The 17,265-nt window shown below is 41.4% G+C and overlaps 1 protein-coding gene across 1 annotated transcript in view; it reads left to right on the top strand.

The window, feature by feature from the left end:
* The window catches only part of lig1 (ligase I, DNA, ATP-dependent), a 95,012-nt gene that overhangs the window by 35,828 nt on the left and 41,919 nt on the right, over positions 1-17,265 (top strand). The window contains exons 11-18 of the mRNA XM_036138597.1: positions 44-157; positions 247-413; positions 2,580-2,656; positions 2,860-2,951; positions 8,996-9,095; positions 9,202-9,287; positions 11,064-11,179; positions 15,063-15,158. Coding sequence (XP_035994490.1) covers positions 44-157; positions 247-413; positions 2,580-2,656; positions 2,860-2,951; positions 8,996-9,095; positions 9,202-9,287; positions 11,064-11,179; positions 15,063-15,158 — 848 coding nt within the window. The remainder of the gene's footprint in view (positions 1-43; positions 158-246; positions 414-2,579; positions 2,657-2,859; positions 2,952-8,995; positions 9,096-9,201; positions 9,288-11,063; positions 11,180-15,062; positions 15,159-17,265) is intronic.

The raw sequence follows: 17,265 nt of genomic DNA, 5'->3' as shown, positions 1-17,265 counted from the left end.
CGAATGTTCTTGACGCGCGCCTTGTTCCTTTCCCCCCCCCCAGATGACCTGCTGTGCTGCGTGTACCTGTGTTTGAACCAGCTGGGCCCCGCCTACCTCGGGATGGAGCTCGGCGTCGGCGAGACGGTCCTGATGAAAGCCGTCGCCCAAGCAACCGGTGAGAAACGCGCCGCCTCCGCTCCCCCCGCCGGCCAAGAAGTCGGCCGCCGCCGCCGCTGCCGCTCACCGTCTCCCTCCTGTTACCAGGGCGACATTTGGACAAAATCAAAGCGGAGGCGCAGGAGAAGGGAGACCTGGGCCTCGTGGCGGAGAGCTCCCGGAGCAACCAGCGCACCATGTTCCAGCCGGCCAGCCTGACGGCGGGAGGCGTGTTCAAGAAATTGAAGGAGATTGCCAGCATGAGTGGGAACTCGGTGAGCCACGGGATAACATTTTCATTAGAGGAGAGCGAGCGCGGGGAATATATTGTCTGCCTCTTTTTATTAGGCCCAGGGAAAGAAAAGGGAGGGTGGGGGTGGGGGGTGGTATGTTGATGCGGCTGAGCATTGAACAAGATATCACGGCGCCCTGCAGAAGAATTTATGCCGTTTAATCCACCAGCTAGAATTAGGAGTCAGAAGCGTCCGCCTAACCCGACACGCCTGGCAGGGCGAGCTTTCATCATTAAAGCTGCCCAGAGGGATGTGCAGCTGCACGTCTCTGGAGGAGCTGCAGAGACCCGCTGCTCAGGTGGTGGTTAGTTTAGTCCACAACAATCTTTTACTGGTGAAAGCCAGCAGGGGTCTTGCTCCTGTTTAAACGTGGCCACAGCTGACACGTGAAAGAAGGTGCTCCGCTGATAATAAGACAAAATGTAACTTTTTGCCCTTATTGCAAAACGCCCTTTATGGAAGAAAACCAGCCCTGCATAAGTCTGATATATGACGGGGGTAACGTGGTGGAAGCAGCTTTATGTAGAGATGCTTTGCTTTAGCTGGGAAATGGCAGCCACACTGCAAAAAGGGAACTAAAAGTAAGTAAAATGTTCTTGAAATTAGTATTTTTCCTTAATTTGAGCAGCTAAATAAGACTATTTGCCAATGGAATGAGTATTTCTACCCCTAATTTAAGATAATTAGATAAACTGCACTTGGAAATAAGATGATGGAGATTAATTGTTCATATTTTAAGTGCAAAAATCTCATTCCATTTCCAAATAGTCTTAGTTACTTGCTCAAATCGAGGAAAAATACACAAATTTCAAGAAAATGTACTTACTGTTGGTTCCCTTTTTGCAGTGCAGCTGAGGTGATGGTGAAGTAGGTGGAGCTAAAGGCTGCAGAGTCATGATAGAAAGGCTGTTGGTGGCTGCAGAAGACGTGAGACAGAGGTTCACTTTCCAGCCCGACAGCAACCCCTAAGCAAAACAGCCGGAGCTTCAATGGAGCAATTTTAACGCTGCTCCTCAGGACCCACCGTCCTGCATGTTTTGGGTCTTCCCCTGCCGGTGTTACGGGCTTCTGCCGGCACCCGCCGTCATTCCCGAGGAGATAATACAATCATTTGGGCCAAGCGGACCAGAGACACATGGAAAACACGGAACAACAGCGGGCCCTGAGGACCAGAGACACACTGGTTTAGATCAAAGCATATTGCGTTAGAGCGACTCGAAGTCCAGAGCTAAATCAAATTGAGCAACTGTGGCAGGACTGGACATGTGCCGCAGGATTTTCTGAAGAACGGACAAAAATCTAGCCTCTAGCCCCCCCCCCCCCCCCCCCCCCCCCCCTCTCCACACAATTGGCTCTTTGGACCTTCCACAGGGCTACAAATTATATTTTTATTATGGTATTTCAATGTAATAATGATAATAAATGCTAAAAGTGCCAGGATTATTTAATTTTAAATCAATATTTTTTCATTATGCTGCAAACTATGATTTTTTTTATTTTTTACATCATTATCCACAAATATCAACATCCCATCCATCCTCTGTGTTTTAAAACCTCAAAATAGACATAAAAATGTGTTTATTTAATGATGACAACAGATTTCCTACAGTAGATCTTTATCAAAAATTACAACTTGTCTTTTTTCTAAAGGCCAGGCAACATTTGTGGCTCTGAACGAGTTTAATTGAAGTGGACTTTTAGGCAAATTGGCTCTCTACACTGTAAAGGTTGCAGACCTCTGGTTTAGCCCTAAAGAAATCTCAACAAAATACGTCTAAGCTTGTGAAAATGTGACATAAATTCATGGGGTTTAAGTGGATTTGCCAGGCGCTGTAGTTTTTCCCCCTCTTAGCGTTACGCCAAAGAACGTAGAAGTAAAGATGTTAATGTAACTGCGCAGTGAACCAGAAATGACTATCTTGTCTACTTCACAAGGAGGAGGTTAATTTTACAGCCGGTGAGTAAGTCGTCACCTGGCTGGAATCTCTCCTCTGCAATTAGTTCATTTTTCCTGCTTTGAACATGCAGTTTGTACTCTCTGGTAACCTCGCTTTTTTTTTCTTCTTTCTCCTTTTTTTTTTTTTTTTTTGCTTTATATCTCCTCTCGCTCCTCTTTTGTGAATCTCAATTTCCTCCTGCCTGCCTCAGGCCATGAATAAGAAAATCGACATCATCAAAGGCCTCTTTGTGGCGTGCCGCTTTTCCGAGGCCCGCTACATCGTCAGGTAAAATAAGACCCCCCCCCCCCCCCCCTCTCCTCCACACACACTCGCTACATTCACACGTTTCAGCAGCGTGTGCGGCCTCTGTGTGCCGTGTTTGACTGTGTAGCGCTTATCACGTACGGCAGGTTTATAAAGATAAATAAATAAAAGAAGAAGTAGAAAGGCGTGTGTGACGTTGTTGATGTTGTGGCTCTGATGGACAGGTCCCTGGCTGGGAAGCTGAGGATTGGCCTTGCTGAGCAGAGTGTCCTCTGCGCCCTGAGCCAGGCGGTCTGCCTGACCCCACCTGGACAAGGTAACCGTCTCCTGTTGGCTCCAGCCGGTCCTGCTGTTCACTGCAGTCATTTAAAAGGAAAAAAAAACAAAAGCATTTCTAAACTGCTTTCTGTGTTGCCACCTGGATCCATTGAATGTTTTTTTTGTTTTGTTTTATGTGTGGATGTATGATGGCTGCTTCGATGATTTGGTTTACTGTGTCGGTGGTTTTTATTATTTGTTATTTTTCGGACCATAAGGCATATTCTTCCCAAGTGTGTACATTGCAAAAAGGGAACTAAAAGTAAGTTAAATTATCTTAAAATTTGTATATGTTTCTTTGATTTGAGCAGCTAAATAAGATTTTTTTGCCAATTGAAAGAGAATTTCTACCCCTGAAATTAGATAATTAGACATCCTGCACTTGATTATGGAGATGAATTGTTCTTATTTTAAGTGGAAAAATCTCATTCCATTGGCAAATGTCTGAATTACCACCTCAAATCAATGAAAAATACACTAATTTCAGGAGGAATTTACCTACTTTTAGTTCCCCTTTTGCAGTGTAATATCACTCTGCGCTGCGAAAAGGGAACTAAAAGTGAGTAAAAATTTCATGAAATTAGTGTAATTTTCTTGATTTGGGCAGCTAAATAAGACTATTTGCCAATAGAATGAGATTTTGCACTGCAAGTAAGATGATGTAGATGAATTGTTCATATTTTAAGTGCATATCTATCTAATTATCTTATTTTAGGGGTAAAAATACTCATTCCATTGGCAGATAATCCTATTTACCTGCTCAAATCAAGGAAAAATACACTAATATACCCTCCTCCGTCTGTTCATTGGTCCTGATGGCCACCGCTCCCTTCTAGTTGTGATACCAGCTTTTTTCCAGACTGAGTACAAGTACTTCACTTTAGATACTCTCCAATTCCATGTACCGATACCGAGTACTTAATAAATTGGTACTTATAGATCACAAAAAACGTAACAACATCATTGACCACTGAAAACGACTGACCATCTAGGGCGATGGATGAATTCAGTTGGAGCTTCAATTTTTGTCTCTCCTTGGTTTTTTGCTATTTCAACCACTCACACCGAAGCTAACCCATGATGCTAATGAGAGCGACGCAGGAAAAAACAAAACTGAACAACCAACAAAAGCCTTCAGAGCCGTTCTCTGATGTTCTTTTAATGAAGCAATATTAGGTAGATTGGACAACACGGAAGAAATGGCAGCATCAACGCTTGCTTCCTTGATGCAAGCCGCCATTGCTGTCTGAATCAAAACAGTCTCACGTCACGGTCGCTTCTCCACTACGTCACATCTATGAAACTCCAGCCCTGCGTCCTTATTGGCTCGACAATAAAATTGGTTGAAGAAATCACTCTCTATGGGAGAGGTCCCAGATGGATGTGAGTGAAGCTAGGCGGAGCTAAGCGCAACGAAATCCATCTTGGTCGTCAGGTTAGTGTCGCCCAGCCCAGGAGGAAAATCAAGCACAAGATCGGTGTCTGTTCAGAGTATCAGGTTGTTTTTAGAAGTACGAGTACTTGATGATGGTATCGTGACCTGGACAACACTAATCCAGTCACAGCCCTTCTGTCCCTGCTCTGTATCTTCCTTACTGTCCAATCAAACGTTTCTTGACCCTTATTGTGTCCTTCGTCCACTCCTTAGTCCATTTCCCTGTGTCCACTCCAGCGTTCGTCTTTCTCACTGCAAAAACTGATCTGAAAATGTATGTATATATGTGTATTTATCCTTGATTTGGGCAGGTAAATAAGACTATCTGCCAATAGAACGAGTATTTTTACCCCTAAAATAAGATAATTAGACATCCTGCACTTGAAATAAGATGATGGAGATGAATTGTTCCTATTTTTAGTGCAAAAAATCTTATTCCATTGGCAAATCATCTTATTTACCTGCTCAAATCAAGGACAAAACACACCGATTTTAAGAACATTTTTACTTATTTCTAGTTCCGTTTTTGCAGTGGCTGCCCATTTGTCCCTCCCTCTGTTCAATGTCCCTCCACCTGTTTTCTACAACTTTAAAGGTTCTAAAATGTTTCATCAGTTCTGGTCCAAACGTCCGTTTGATCCGTACAACGAGAACAAGGAGCCGCAAAAACAAAATGCATTTGTATTTAGTGCGAGATAACCTAAATTTGACGAGTCTGGGTGCTGATTGAGGCAATCCAGACAAAAAAATAAATAAATAAAAAAAAGCTGTGAAAATTGTCCTTTAACACAATGCCAAATCAGAAGCCAGTTTCAGCCTTGTGTTGTTTCATAATTTCTGGAGCATACAGATAAGACCCGACTGTTGAACAGGCATTTTCGGCGTCTACTGAAAGGTGCAGAGGTGTGTAGCACTGTATCAATCAGAGCCACATCACTTTGTCTGATGGATGTCTGGTAAATGGTCTGGCGTGACTGTGGCTCAGTTGTGGGGTGGGAAATCGATCCACAGCCCTGCATTGTGGGCTCAGTAACGCTATTGTGTCTGATGGGGCTCGTCGATGAACGCAGGTGAGGAACGTTGCAGCACATGTGGAGCAGAAAGTGTTTTAGGAGTGTGAAGAGGCGAGCGAGAGACACACCGCCACACTTTGTTCAAGCTAGATGAGTTAGAGACGTCGCTCTAATCACGGACCTATAGAACGAGAGGAAAAATGGAGGGCAGGTTATCGCAATCTGTCTGTGTCTCATAAAACTAGCAAAAAGTTCAGAAAACTTGGTGAAAAGAAAACTTGATTAACATTCCAACCAACTAGTGCACTGCAAAAATGGATCTAAAAATAAGTAAAATGTTCTTAAAATTAGTGCATTTGTCCTTTATTTGAGCAGGTAAATAAGATTATCTGCCAATGGAATGAGTATTTTGACCCCTAAAATAAGATAATTAGATATCCTGCACTTGAAATAAGATGATTGAGATGAATTGTTCCTATTTTAAGTGCAAAAATCTAATTCCATTGGCAAATCATCTTATCTACCTACTCAAATCAAGGACAAATACACTAATTTTAAGAACATTCTACTTATTTTTAGTTCCGCTTTTGCAGTGTGTGTTTTATTGGGGTTTACACTGCAAAAAGGGAACTAAAAGTAAGTACAATTTTCTTGAAATTTAGTGTATTTTTCCTTGATTTGAACTGGTAAATAAGACCATTTGCCAATGGAATGAGTATTTTTTACCCCTAAAATAAGATAATTAGACATCCTGCACTTGAAATAAGATGATGGAGATGAATTCTTATTTTAAATGCAAAAATCTTATTCCATTGGCAAATAGTCTTATTTAGCTGTTCAAATCAAGGAAAAATACACACATTTCAAGAAAATTTTACTTACTTTTAGTTACCTTTTTGCAGTGCATGTGGTACGTCAGCAAAAAATAGTGCATGATAACAAAGTGAAACAAAAAGGATGAATGAATTATTATTATTATTTACAAATAGCTTTAAAAGTGTGCCTTGCCACAGATTCTCAATTAGATCTAGATCTGAACTTTGACTAGGCCATTCCACCACTTTCGTGTGATTGTAGCTATAGTAGTATATTTAGGGTCTTTTGCAGGATTCTCATGTATTTAGCTCCGTCCTTCATGGCATCATCTCTAAACAGCTGCCAGTGATGCCTCAATGACATGTTCAGGGTGACAGGCATTGTTAGTTCTCTAATTTAACCATAAAACCAGCTATTTTCTTTTTAGTTCAATTCAGTTTTATTTATATAGCGCCAATTCATGAAACATGTCATCTCAAGGCACCAATCCATCCATACATCCTGCACTTGAAATAAGATGATGGAGATGAATTCTTATTTTAAATGCAAAAATCTTATTCCATTGGCAAATAGTCTTATTTAACTGTTCAAATCAAGGAAAAATGCACACATTTCAAGAAAATTTTACTTACTTTTAGTTCCCTTTTTGCAGTGCATGTGGTACGTCAGCAAAAAATAGTGCATGATAACAAAGTGAAACAAAAAGGATGAATTCATTATTATTATTTTTTTTTTTTACAAATAGCTTAAAAGCGTGCCTTGCCACAGATTCTCAATTGGATGTAGATCTGAACTTTGACTAGGCCATTCCACCACTTTCGTGTGATTGTAGCTATAGTAGTATATTTAGGGTCTTTTGCAGGATTCTCATGTATTTAGCTCCGTCCACACTGCAAAAAGGGAACTAAAAGTAATTAAAATATTCTTGAAATGGGTATGTTTTTCTTTGATTTGAGCAGCTAAATAAGACTATTTGCCAATGGGATGAGTATTTTTACCCCTAAAATAAGATAATTAGATAAACTGCACTTGAAATAAGATGATAGAGATGAATTGTTCTTTTTTTTTTAAGTGCAAAAATCTCATTCGATTGGCAAATAGTCTTATTTAGCTGCTCAAATCAAGGACAAATACACAAATTTCAGGAAGATTTTACTTACTTACAGTTCCCTTTTTTGCAGTGCATCATGGCATCATCTCTAAACAGCTGCCAGTGATGCCTCCATCACATGTTCAGGGTAACATGGATTGTTAGTTCTCTAATTTAATCATAAAACCAGCTATTGTCTTTTCAATTCAATTCAATTTATATAGCGCCAATTCATGAAACATGTCATCTTGAGGCACTTTACAAAGTTACATTCAATCATATTATACAGATTGGTCAAAAATTTTCTATAAAAGGGAACCAGTTGATTGCGACAAGCAGCATTCACTCCTCCTGAAAGAGCATAGAGCCACAGGGAGAGTCGTCTGCATTGTTCATGGCTTTGCAGCAATCCCTCATACTGAGCATATATGAAGCGACATCCTTACAGGCATCTATTTATAAAACAGGGTATGTGCTGCTTTTTTTTGTGGCTTTAAGCCAAATGTATTTTCTGAGTCGTGAATGTTCGCTGATCCCTGGTCTATTTCTAGAAATCCCAATAAAATGCATTAAGGTCGTTTTTAATGATAAAGAATATATTAGTACTTTTGCTAAGCCTTGTACAAGCTTTAAAAAAAAAGCAAATAGGACAATGTGAACCACACGCACTTCTAGAAATGCTGGCGTTAACACACTTATTTAGACCCCGGAGTTGCAAACTCTATGCAGCGTAATCAACAAGGTTCATTTAGCTACTCCTGAGGGTAAACCAAAAGTCAAGGAGGCGACGCTAAGAGGTGAGGATTGAGTTCAGCCATGTCTTATTTAGATCCTACTTTCAAAAGCAGTGTTAAAATATTCATCGCACTAATTAGCAGAGTCAGATGTTAAGCCAACATCCTTTTGCGTCGCAAGCCAACGTACGACCATAAGCCACGCGGATGTACGAATGATGGGGGGGTAAAAAAACGCAGACGGCCCGGGGTTTGTCATTTCGCTCGCGGAGCATATTTTTTCACCAATACGCCGTTGAATTCATCACTTTTAAGGGGACGTTTTGACAGCGCATCTTTCACCGCTCGCCTCCAGTGCCGCGGCTCCGACTCGCTCTCACCAACACCTGAGACTCCAAATTAGACGGATTCAGTCGTGACTTATTAAAATGTGTTGTTTAGTTCACGCCGAGTGAAGTTATGCGTCGGAACGAGTCAATTAGACCCGGAGCTCGGTGGGGTGGGGTGGGGGGGGCGGGGAAATCTGCATTGATCTTTGCTCCGCTCTTGAAATGTTTTTTTTTTTTTTCGCCGTTATTTATTCATAGAGGTCAGCCAAAAGAGCGCGGTTTATTTAATTTCTCATTGTTTGGCTGCAGTGGATCATTGCAATCATTCGTCCTAAGGTGTAATTTTAATTTAAACATAATTACTATTAATGCAGCTGGTTTATTTTCGCCAATTTCAAGCAGATTCAGACTAAAGTTTGATCTCTGGCTCATGAAGAATTCATCACAGAACATGGATCATGTGCAGATGTACTCCCTTTTTATATATATATATTTTTTTTTTTTTTCCATTTCTCGGGCTTCAACAAGTCTCTGAACTGTCATCCAGTAAATTTTAGGTCATACAAATGTTCAAACGTTTCCCTTAGGCCTGTTTGAAAGTGATCCCCCTCCTCTATCTTTACAGGTTTCCCTCCTGCTGTGATTGATGCAGGGAAGGGCATGAGTGCTGAGAGCAGGCGGGCCTGGATCGAAGAGAAGAGCCTCATTCTGAAACAAACCTACTGGTAACTGAGTCCTAAACTCCACTCCTTGGATCCACTCTGTTCAGTGCCGCTAACATTTTTTTAATTTTTTATTTTTTCTACTAACCCAAACTTTTCTCCCGGGCAGCGAGATGCCAAACTACGACGTCATCATCCCCGTTTTGCTGAAAGAAGGCATCGACCAGCTGCCCAAACACTGCAAACTCACTCCAGGTAAGCAGCCAGGCAGGAGGTGGGAGGCTTCTACCCTCTGAAACACTAAACGCCGTGTCTATCGATCCTTTTTTTTTTTTTTTTTTTTTTCAGTTATTTTAACTTAGATATTTATCAGAAAAAAAGATAAAAGCACTAAACTAAGAATTAGCTTCCAATTATACTGTTGTTGGACGGCGTGCGATAAGCAGCTTTGGCACCACGGGGGGAACTCTACTCAGGCTGCCATCTGCGTGCAGCTAAATTGGGAAAGTAAATTGTCTGATTTTTGGTCCGTTACTGACTGTTGGCAGGTAAAGTACTTACTCAGAGGCAAAAGGTTCCTGCGTAGGCAGCAAAGGGAAGGACTTAATTGGAGCTTCCGGAAAAAAGAAACAGTATGGAACGGGTTTTATTTCCTGATGTTAGTCTTTACCCCACGGTCCACCCATCTGTCCATGGATCTGTCCATTTTTCCACCCTGTTGTCTCTCCATTACCCCCTCTAGCCATATATCAGTCTGTCCATCCTTTTTTTTTATCTCTGTCCATCCATCCATCCAAACCAAAATGTCCAACCATCCAAACCAATCATCCATCCATCCATCCATCCATCCATCCATCCAAACCAAAATGTCCGACCATCCATCCAAACCAAAATGTCTATCCATCCATCCAGCCAGCCAGCCATCCATCCATCCATCCCAAAATGTCCGACAATCCATCCATCCATCCATCCATCCATCCATCCAAACCAAAATGTCCGGCCATCCATCCATCCATCCAAACCAAAATGTCCGTCCATCCATCCATCCATCCATCCATCCATCCATCCATCCAAACCAAAATGTCCGTCCATCCATCCATCCATCCATCCATCCATCCATCCATCCATCCATCCAAACCAAAATGTCCGACCATCCATCCATCCAAACCAAAATGTCCGACCATCCATCCATCCAAGCCAAAATGTCCGACTATCCATCCATCCATCCATCCATCCATCCATCCAAACCAAAATGTCCGACCATCCATCCATCCAAACCAAAATGTCCGACCATCCATCCATCCATCCAAACCAAAATGTCCGACCATCCATCCATCCTAACCAAAATGTCCGACTATCCATCATCCATCTATCCAACCATCGAAATCCATCCATTCATCCATCCATCCATCCAAAGAAAAATGTCCGACCATCCATCCATCCATCCATCCAAACCAAAATGTCCGACTATCCAACCATCCAAACCAATCCATCCATCGCTCCTTTCCGTTGGCTTCCTGATTTGTGTCGGACATCTAATATCTAGTGAACTGGTAGATCATTATAAAGGAACTAGAACATTTTTATTTTAATTAGTTTTGACCAATTGAGACAGAATGGCCATATAATCCTCACCCACCGACATTTTGGTTTTGTTAATCGTATGACATCACCCTGCATGATTTCGAAGCTTAAATCAACAGCTGAGAGAGGTGTGACTCTCAGAGCTTTAGTCTTGGAGCCAAATAAGAGTAAAAACAACTTATTTAGGTGTGATGTTTGTCACACAGACAGTTGTCGGAGTGATGTTGGTGTTTCATGTGAGAATGTGTCATGGAGGGAAATTTCACAGCTGCTGGAGTTTGAAAACTTCCTCGCCGAGAAACCGCTCCACACAACGAAGCCTTTTACTACCTTTTACTTTTCATTTATAAGCATACACTGAGCTGCGCCTTTTTGGGTGCCTCCCTGCTGTTTTTAGTTTTATTTTGTTTGCTCTTCAAGTTGTCACATCAGGCCTCGTCTTTGCAGGAATACCGCTGAGGCCCATGTTGGCTCACCCCACCAAGGGTGTCGGCGAGGTGATGAAGAAGTTTGACGAGGCGGCGTTCACCTGCGAGTACAAATACGACGGAGAGCGCGCACAGGTGTGTCTGCGCGCGCGTGGTGACAGAGAGCAACTGTTTGTTTTCCCTCCGCGTGGCACCCAACATATGCCCGCCGCATTTGTATGCATGTACCTCTCGGCTGTGCGTTTTGTTTTTGTCTCCAAATATGAGGCATTACTGCCGCGCGCTCGCTCTGGCCGTGTTTGCGTGCGAATGCCTGCGCGCCTGTTCTTTAAAGATAAACACGAGTTCTGCCTTCACACTTTGGCCTACGGGCAGAGCGAGCCAACGCCGCCGCCGCCGCTGTCGGCCAGAGGAGTAGAAGAGAGGAGAAAGGTGAGATTAAAGGCCGAGGCAGAGCGTGCGAGACACGTCACTGGGAGACAAAAAAAATAAAAAAAGAGCAAAGAAATAACAGGAGAGGGCATGGGAAATTTTTAGGGGAGACATAAAAAGACACAGCAAGAAAGAGATTATCATGCCAACCCCTTCAGCTGTATTGTTAATTTTGGTCAGTCGTGCCGCTAAAGCTCTTTGAACTGAGTAGAATGAGATGAAGAGGAGAGAATTGGCGAGCCGTATGATGTCTCTCTGCAGTAGACTTTACCCCGAAAAGCCAGCAGGGGGACTCGTGGTATAGTTCTCAGCTAAACACCCCCCCTGTATGTGTATGTGTGTGTGTGATTGGTCTGCGTCTTACCAAAAGAATCTGTGTCTGCCTATGAGACAGCTGATGAATCACAATTATGCTGCATGTTTTTGCTTCTTTTTCATGAAGATCTGTTATAAACGCAAACAAAGTGCAAATTATTAAGGTCAAATGCAGCAAGGGCACCTTTTTTTTTTTTTTTTTAAACTATGCAAAGGACGTAAAATAATATATAGTCAGTGTCTACACTGGTCAGAACGGTTCTTCCCAACTCTGAGATGGCAAACCTCTTAGTAGGCCCCTCTGCAATGATTAAATATTGGCGTTACTTAATCTAACGCCACACGATGCAGACGTTCAGTCTTAACTGGGCAGTAAGCTGAATGGTCAGAGTGACTCTCTCAAAGATTACTTTAAGATTAATTCAGCTGGTGTTTAATGCTTAATTCCCCTTTTGGGCTAACCAGTAGACTGTGTACATGGCGATGAACTGTCATCTGTACATCATTGGGGAAAAATAACGTACCCGTTCCTGACGCAGCCGAACACTGTGCTGTACACACAGTTGATCCTAATTCACAAACGCCAAAGCTGTGTGGCTGGACAGGACAGTAAATGAGAACAGCGGGATTTAAGGAAACAATAAAATATATTTTACTATCAACAAGGTGAGCCTCGGCTCCGATGGCACAGGAGTGGCGAGCACGACTTGTGTATGGAGGCCTTAGTCCTCGACACGACTGACCCGGGTTCGATTCCGGCATGTCTTCCCCCTCTCTCAAAAAACCCTCTCCTTTCAGTCTTCTTTGGAAAAAAAAAAACAAGCCTCTAGTGCTACAAAAACACCCAGAAAAAGAATAATAAAAAGGTAAAATAAGTGAGCCTTAAAGGGCCAAAGAATCTTGAAATGGGACAAACAAAGACAAAGATGCAGGACGTGAGATTCGTCATTCTTTACACTGCAAAAATAGAACTAAATATAAGAAATGTTTTCTTGAAATGAGAGTATGTTTCCTTGATTTGAGCAGCAGATAAATAAGATTATTTGCCAGTGGAATAAGATTTTTTTGCACCTAAAATAGGAACAACTCATCTCCATCATCTTATTACAAGTGCAGTACATCTAATTATCTTATTTTAGGGGTAAATACTCATTCCATTGGCAGATAATCTTATTTACCTGCTCAAATCAATGGCAAATACACTAATTTCAAGAAAATGTAATTTATTTTTAGTTACCCTTTTGGAGTGTAAAGAATGACGAATCTCATGTCCTGCATCTTTGTCCCATTTCAAGACGGGACATGCGGATCTCCCATTGGATCGTTTTCATGCCTCATACTTCTTTCTTTTCTCTCACTTTTACATTCACACTGGTCAGGTACAAGGGCTGTACTGAAAATGAGTGAGAAAACCAAGAACCAAAGAGAAAATGTGAAACGGCTTTAGAAAGTCTCAAAAACCACTGATCTTGGCTGTGTTTTTTTTTTTTTTTTTTGATGTGTTTTTTGAAGATTACAAACTGAAACAATAAAGTCAGTTTCAATGCAAAGTATGAATAAATATAATTTTAGAGTAAGCCAAAACTTTTGCACCCTCGCATGTTTTTTTTTGTTTGTTTATTAGAACTCAAAGCATGTCTTAGTATGAAATGAAAAGTTTAAATATTCTCCAGTTTTCCAGAAGCAGCCCCCACCCGCCCCTCTGGTGTCATTGCATACGGTTCTACCTGGACTCACCTGCTCATTTAATCTTGGTTCAAATTAGTTGTAAATTAAAAAAACAACAATGGCTTATATTGAGTCATTTTTAGCCTGTCTTAAAAAAATCTTAATTTTTCATGCCCTGCCACACACCTCACCCGCAATTTATTACAAATCACTTTTATATTACAACGCATCATTTGTCAAGCCCTATCAACTCCATTGGTGCAAAGGGTTCCTCCCTCCTGCACAATTCCCCTCAGGTCAAAGTTAAACTTGTTTTTGTCCATTTCTGATTGTACAAGCATGCACTTTCATATAGACCGTCAGAAGAATGTCCTGTGAAGACATTTTAGTGATATTAGAGACTTCTTTTAGCATCTTGTGATCTGCTTTTTCGGTGAACTTGCTTGGACAGACCCACGCATGCCGGGTGTTGTCTTAAATTTCCTCCATTTGTAGACTTTCCTGTCCAGTAGGATGGCTGATTTCAAATATTTTAGAGACCTTTTTTAAATACCTTTCAAAGACTGATGAGTTTGGTGCAGCCTTCTTGCTGAAGCCCTCATAAAAAACCCTTTAAATGTCACCAAAATATGGAGTAACAGTGTTTTAATCGAGAGCTGCCTGTGGGGTCATTTTAAGCAGCAATAAATGTTGATATCCCTCACCAGAAATTATATTCTATTTGATACATTTCTTGATTTTTTTTTATTCCCTTTTTTGTTTATTTATGTTTCAGTATTCAAAAATTCATAATAAATATCCATGTGATTTTTAGGCAAATTCTTTTACATGATCACATACTAATCTTTTTCCACGTTAAAGTCTTTGCAATAGTCCAGCATCTAATCATCCTCTAATAATATATAAGTAGGAACAAAATCTGAAAGTGAAATATGTTTGTAACTGAACATTAGTGTCAGTGGTGAAAACTGTGTCCACGACCGTAAAAGTTTGCATTTAGACGCCTCTGCAGTGACCCAAACATCTCTAAACCTGCAAACCTGGCTCCTGATAAGGATTTCAAAGTACAACGTGCTTTTGTTTAGGTGCTGCTGCGCTTTAATATTTAACCATTGCTGTACACGTACAGTCAAACGCCTGACTAATGAAGGAATGGGGATTTAAAAATAGGCTCCCTGACACACACTTTTGTTCGTTCTTTCAGCGAGAGACAATGAGGTTCCTACTGATTACATATTTGCTCTTATCAAGCCGTCAAAGACTACAAGTGATAATTGGCTACGTTCCAGCTTGCTGTCTCACTTCCCAATCTGACACCAAACGGATTGTTTTGTAGACATCCTAACAAAAAAAAAACAAAAAAAAACTAAAAGCTTAATTGCCCTGCAGCACTTTGAAGTGGTAACTCCATCTCCACATTTGTCCCTCGGGCGGCTGTCAGTCTCTGTAAGCCACTGTTTTCCCCTCCCTTTGGCGCGCATCAAACCCGACATTAAAATCCCAGCGTTCGCTTATTGATTTCATCAAGTCTTACACTTTTGGTTGTTGTTGTTTTTTTGTTGTCTATTAAGGGTTTCCCCCCCCCCCCCCCTTCCCTCCATAGATACACATTCTGGAGAGTGGTGAAGTTCGTGTTTTCAGCCGCAACCAGGAAGACAACACCAGCAAATACCCCGATATCATCTCACGCGTCCCTAAGGTAAAACACTCGAGTGCAGCTCCCCCCTCGGGGTTGGGGAGTGAGAACAAGAGGCGGCGCTTGCGCCACGGTTGTCGATTAAGGGCTTTTACAGCTACGCTGTTATCAGTGTTCACTCTGACTTTTATTTTATTTTTTATTTTTTTTGTCAACCTCTCCTCTCATCTCTCACTCCGCCGTGCCCACCTGTCACACTTTGAAACCTCTCGTCTATGATCAACCAGGCCTTTACCTCCCCGCAGTTATTAAACGCCGCTGCCAGCCATAAAAAAAACGCTTTAATGCGCGGAAAAGAGGGGATTTTTCAAACCGGCTCGTGAAGCGACCGCGGCGGAAAAAGCGGCAGTTGTTTAACTTTAGATTGCAGCTGCGGGTAGGCTCGCCAAATTGTCGAGGATCTACTCGTGTTGAGAAAGAGATCAAAACCACCTGAGGCTTTGGCTGTTTGCCTGGGGTTATGTGAGCGTGCTCGCTGCCTTGGTGCCTGCTGAGTTGTTGTTCTGTTTTTTTTGTTTTTTTGTTGTTGTTTCTTTTTGCAACAGCAAGGGACTGTAGTGAAGCAGCACATAAATCTAAATGAGTCTGGGCGATCCTTTCATTCGGCGGTTTCCAATAGCGTGTAAACGAGCATTAGTTGCATCAAAATGATCCCCTATCCGATTTGTACTAATAAGAGCAGGTTGTTCCTTCAGGGTTTCTGTGATTTGTCTATTTTAACGGGATTTTGTTACAGCAAACCTTGTTACAGCATGAGAAGGAAACCAATCTGACAAACCTCGGTTTGGTCTAAAGTGTCGCTGCAGCCGTCCAGCATGTTGTTCTCTTAAGAGTCAATCAGAAGTGAGTTTATGCCACTGCCTGTGCAGTCTGCAACAGCGTAAACTTTTATTTATTTTTATTTATTTTCTTGTTAAGGTCTTGATTAGATTAAAAAAAGAAAAGTATGGAAAAATATAAATTTTTTTTTGTTGTTGTTGTTGTTGTTTTATGGACTTTATCCCCTGCCCAGATAGATGTTTGCCCACTCATCGACTCCACAGGCCAGATGTTCCTTAATAGATCCAGGAGAGAAAAGAGTTAACACAAAATAAAAAATGAAAATAACATCATTTAATCCTGATTCCAGAAAAATCCAACCATTTTTAGTGGATTTTCTTTTTTAGGATTTTTTTAAACCGATAAAAGAAACACAAAAATGACAAATTATGTAGCCTAAATAAAATACAATTACCTGACAACGTACCTAAATACAATACCCTTCAGTTATAACTTCAGCGCTACGCAGATTAAAGGACACTTGAATGTATTGACAAAAGTTTAAACTAGTAGGCACATTTTCACAATGCAGCTTACCTCTTTTATCAAGTTCCAAAAAAAAAGTAAAAAACTAAATAATATCAAGTTATATCAACTATAAAAGAGCTGTGTGGCTCCTTTGCCACTCAGCTGTGACGTGAGTGGCAAAGGAAACAGTTCGGCGTGAAGACTGAGCAGTTAGTCAACTGTGACTGTGACCGTGGTCGTAGAAATTTGGTTTGTGCAGAAAATAGATGAGCTCTTTGCTTGCGCTCTTATTTGCCGAAAAAAAGGCTGGTGAAGATTCTCAGTCATCCAGGTCATGATCGTTCCAAAAAAAGTTAAAAAACAAAACAACTGGACTTTTTTCCAAAGTTTGAAGACGTTTGGCTTCCCATCCAGAAAGCTTTCTCAGTTGAATTGAGAAAGTTTCTGGATGGAAACGTCTTCAAACTTCAGAAAAGAAGTCCAGTTGTTTTTGTTTTTTAACTTTTTTTGGAACGATATGACGCAAACATGGCGGATTCGGGGTTTAACTTTTTTTTTAAATTCTTCGATTCTGTCCGTCGTTTTCTGCATCGCTGAAATCTTTATCAATACCTTTCATAGATTAAATCGTCAGTCCTACAATGTGGGAAACCGGTTCACTTACCCCTGAGACGCCAGCTTCACACTCTGGTTGTAGGTGTAGTCGGCTAAATGGATGCTGATCCACGCCTGAGCAACGAGGTGTGGTGCTGAAGGGCGGATAGTTTAAAGCCTACATTGTTGTTTTTCAGGGTTCCCGCGGATCCTTAAAAAGTCTTAAAAG

The sequence above is a fragment of the Fundulus heteroclitus genome, chromosome 6, assembly GCF_011125445.2.
Source record: "Fundulus heteroclitus isolate FHET01 chromosome 6, MU-UCD_Fhet_4.1, whole genome shotgun sequence".
Classification (NCBI taxonomy): domain Eukaryota; kingdom Metazoa; phylum Chordata; class Actinopteri; order Cyprinodontiformes; family Fundulidae; genus Fundulus; species Fundulus heteroclitus.
Note: the sequence above shows the minus strand (reverse complement) of the source record. Positions and strands in the feature narration are given on the sequence as shown.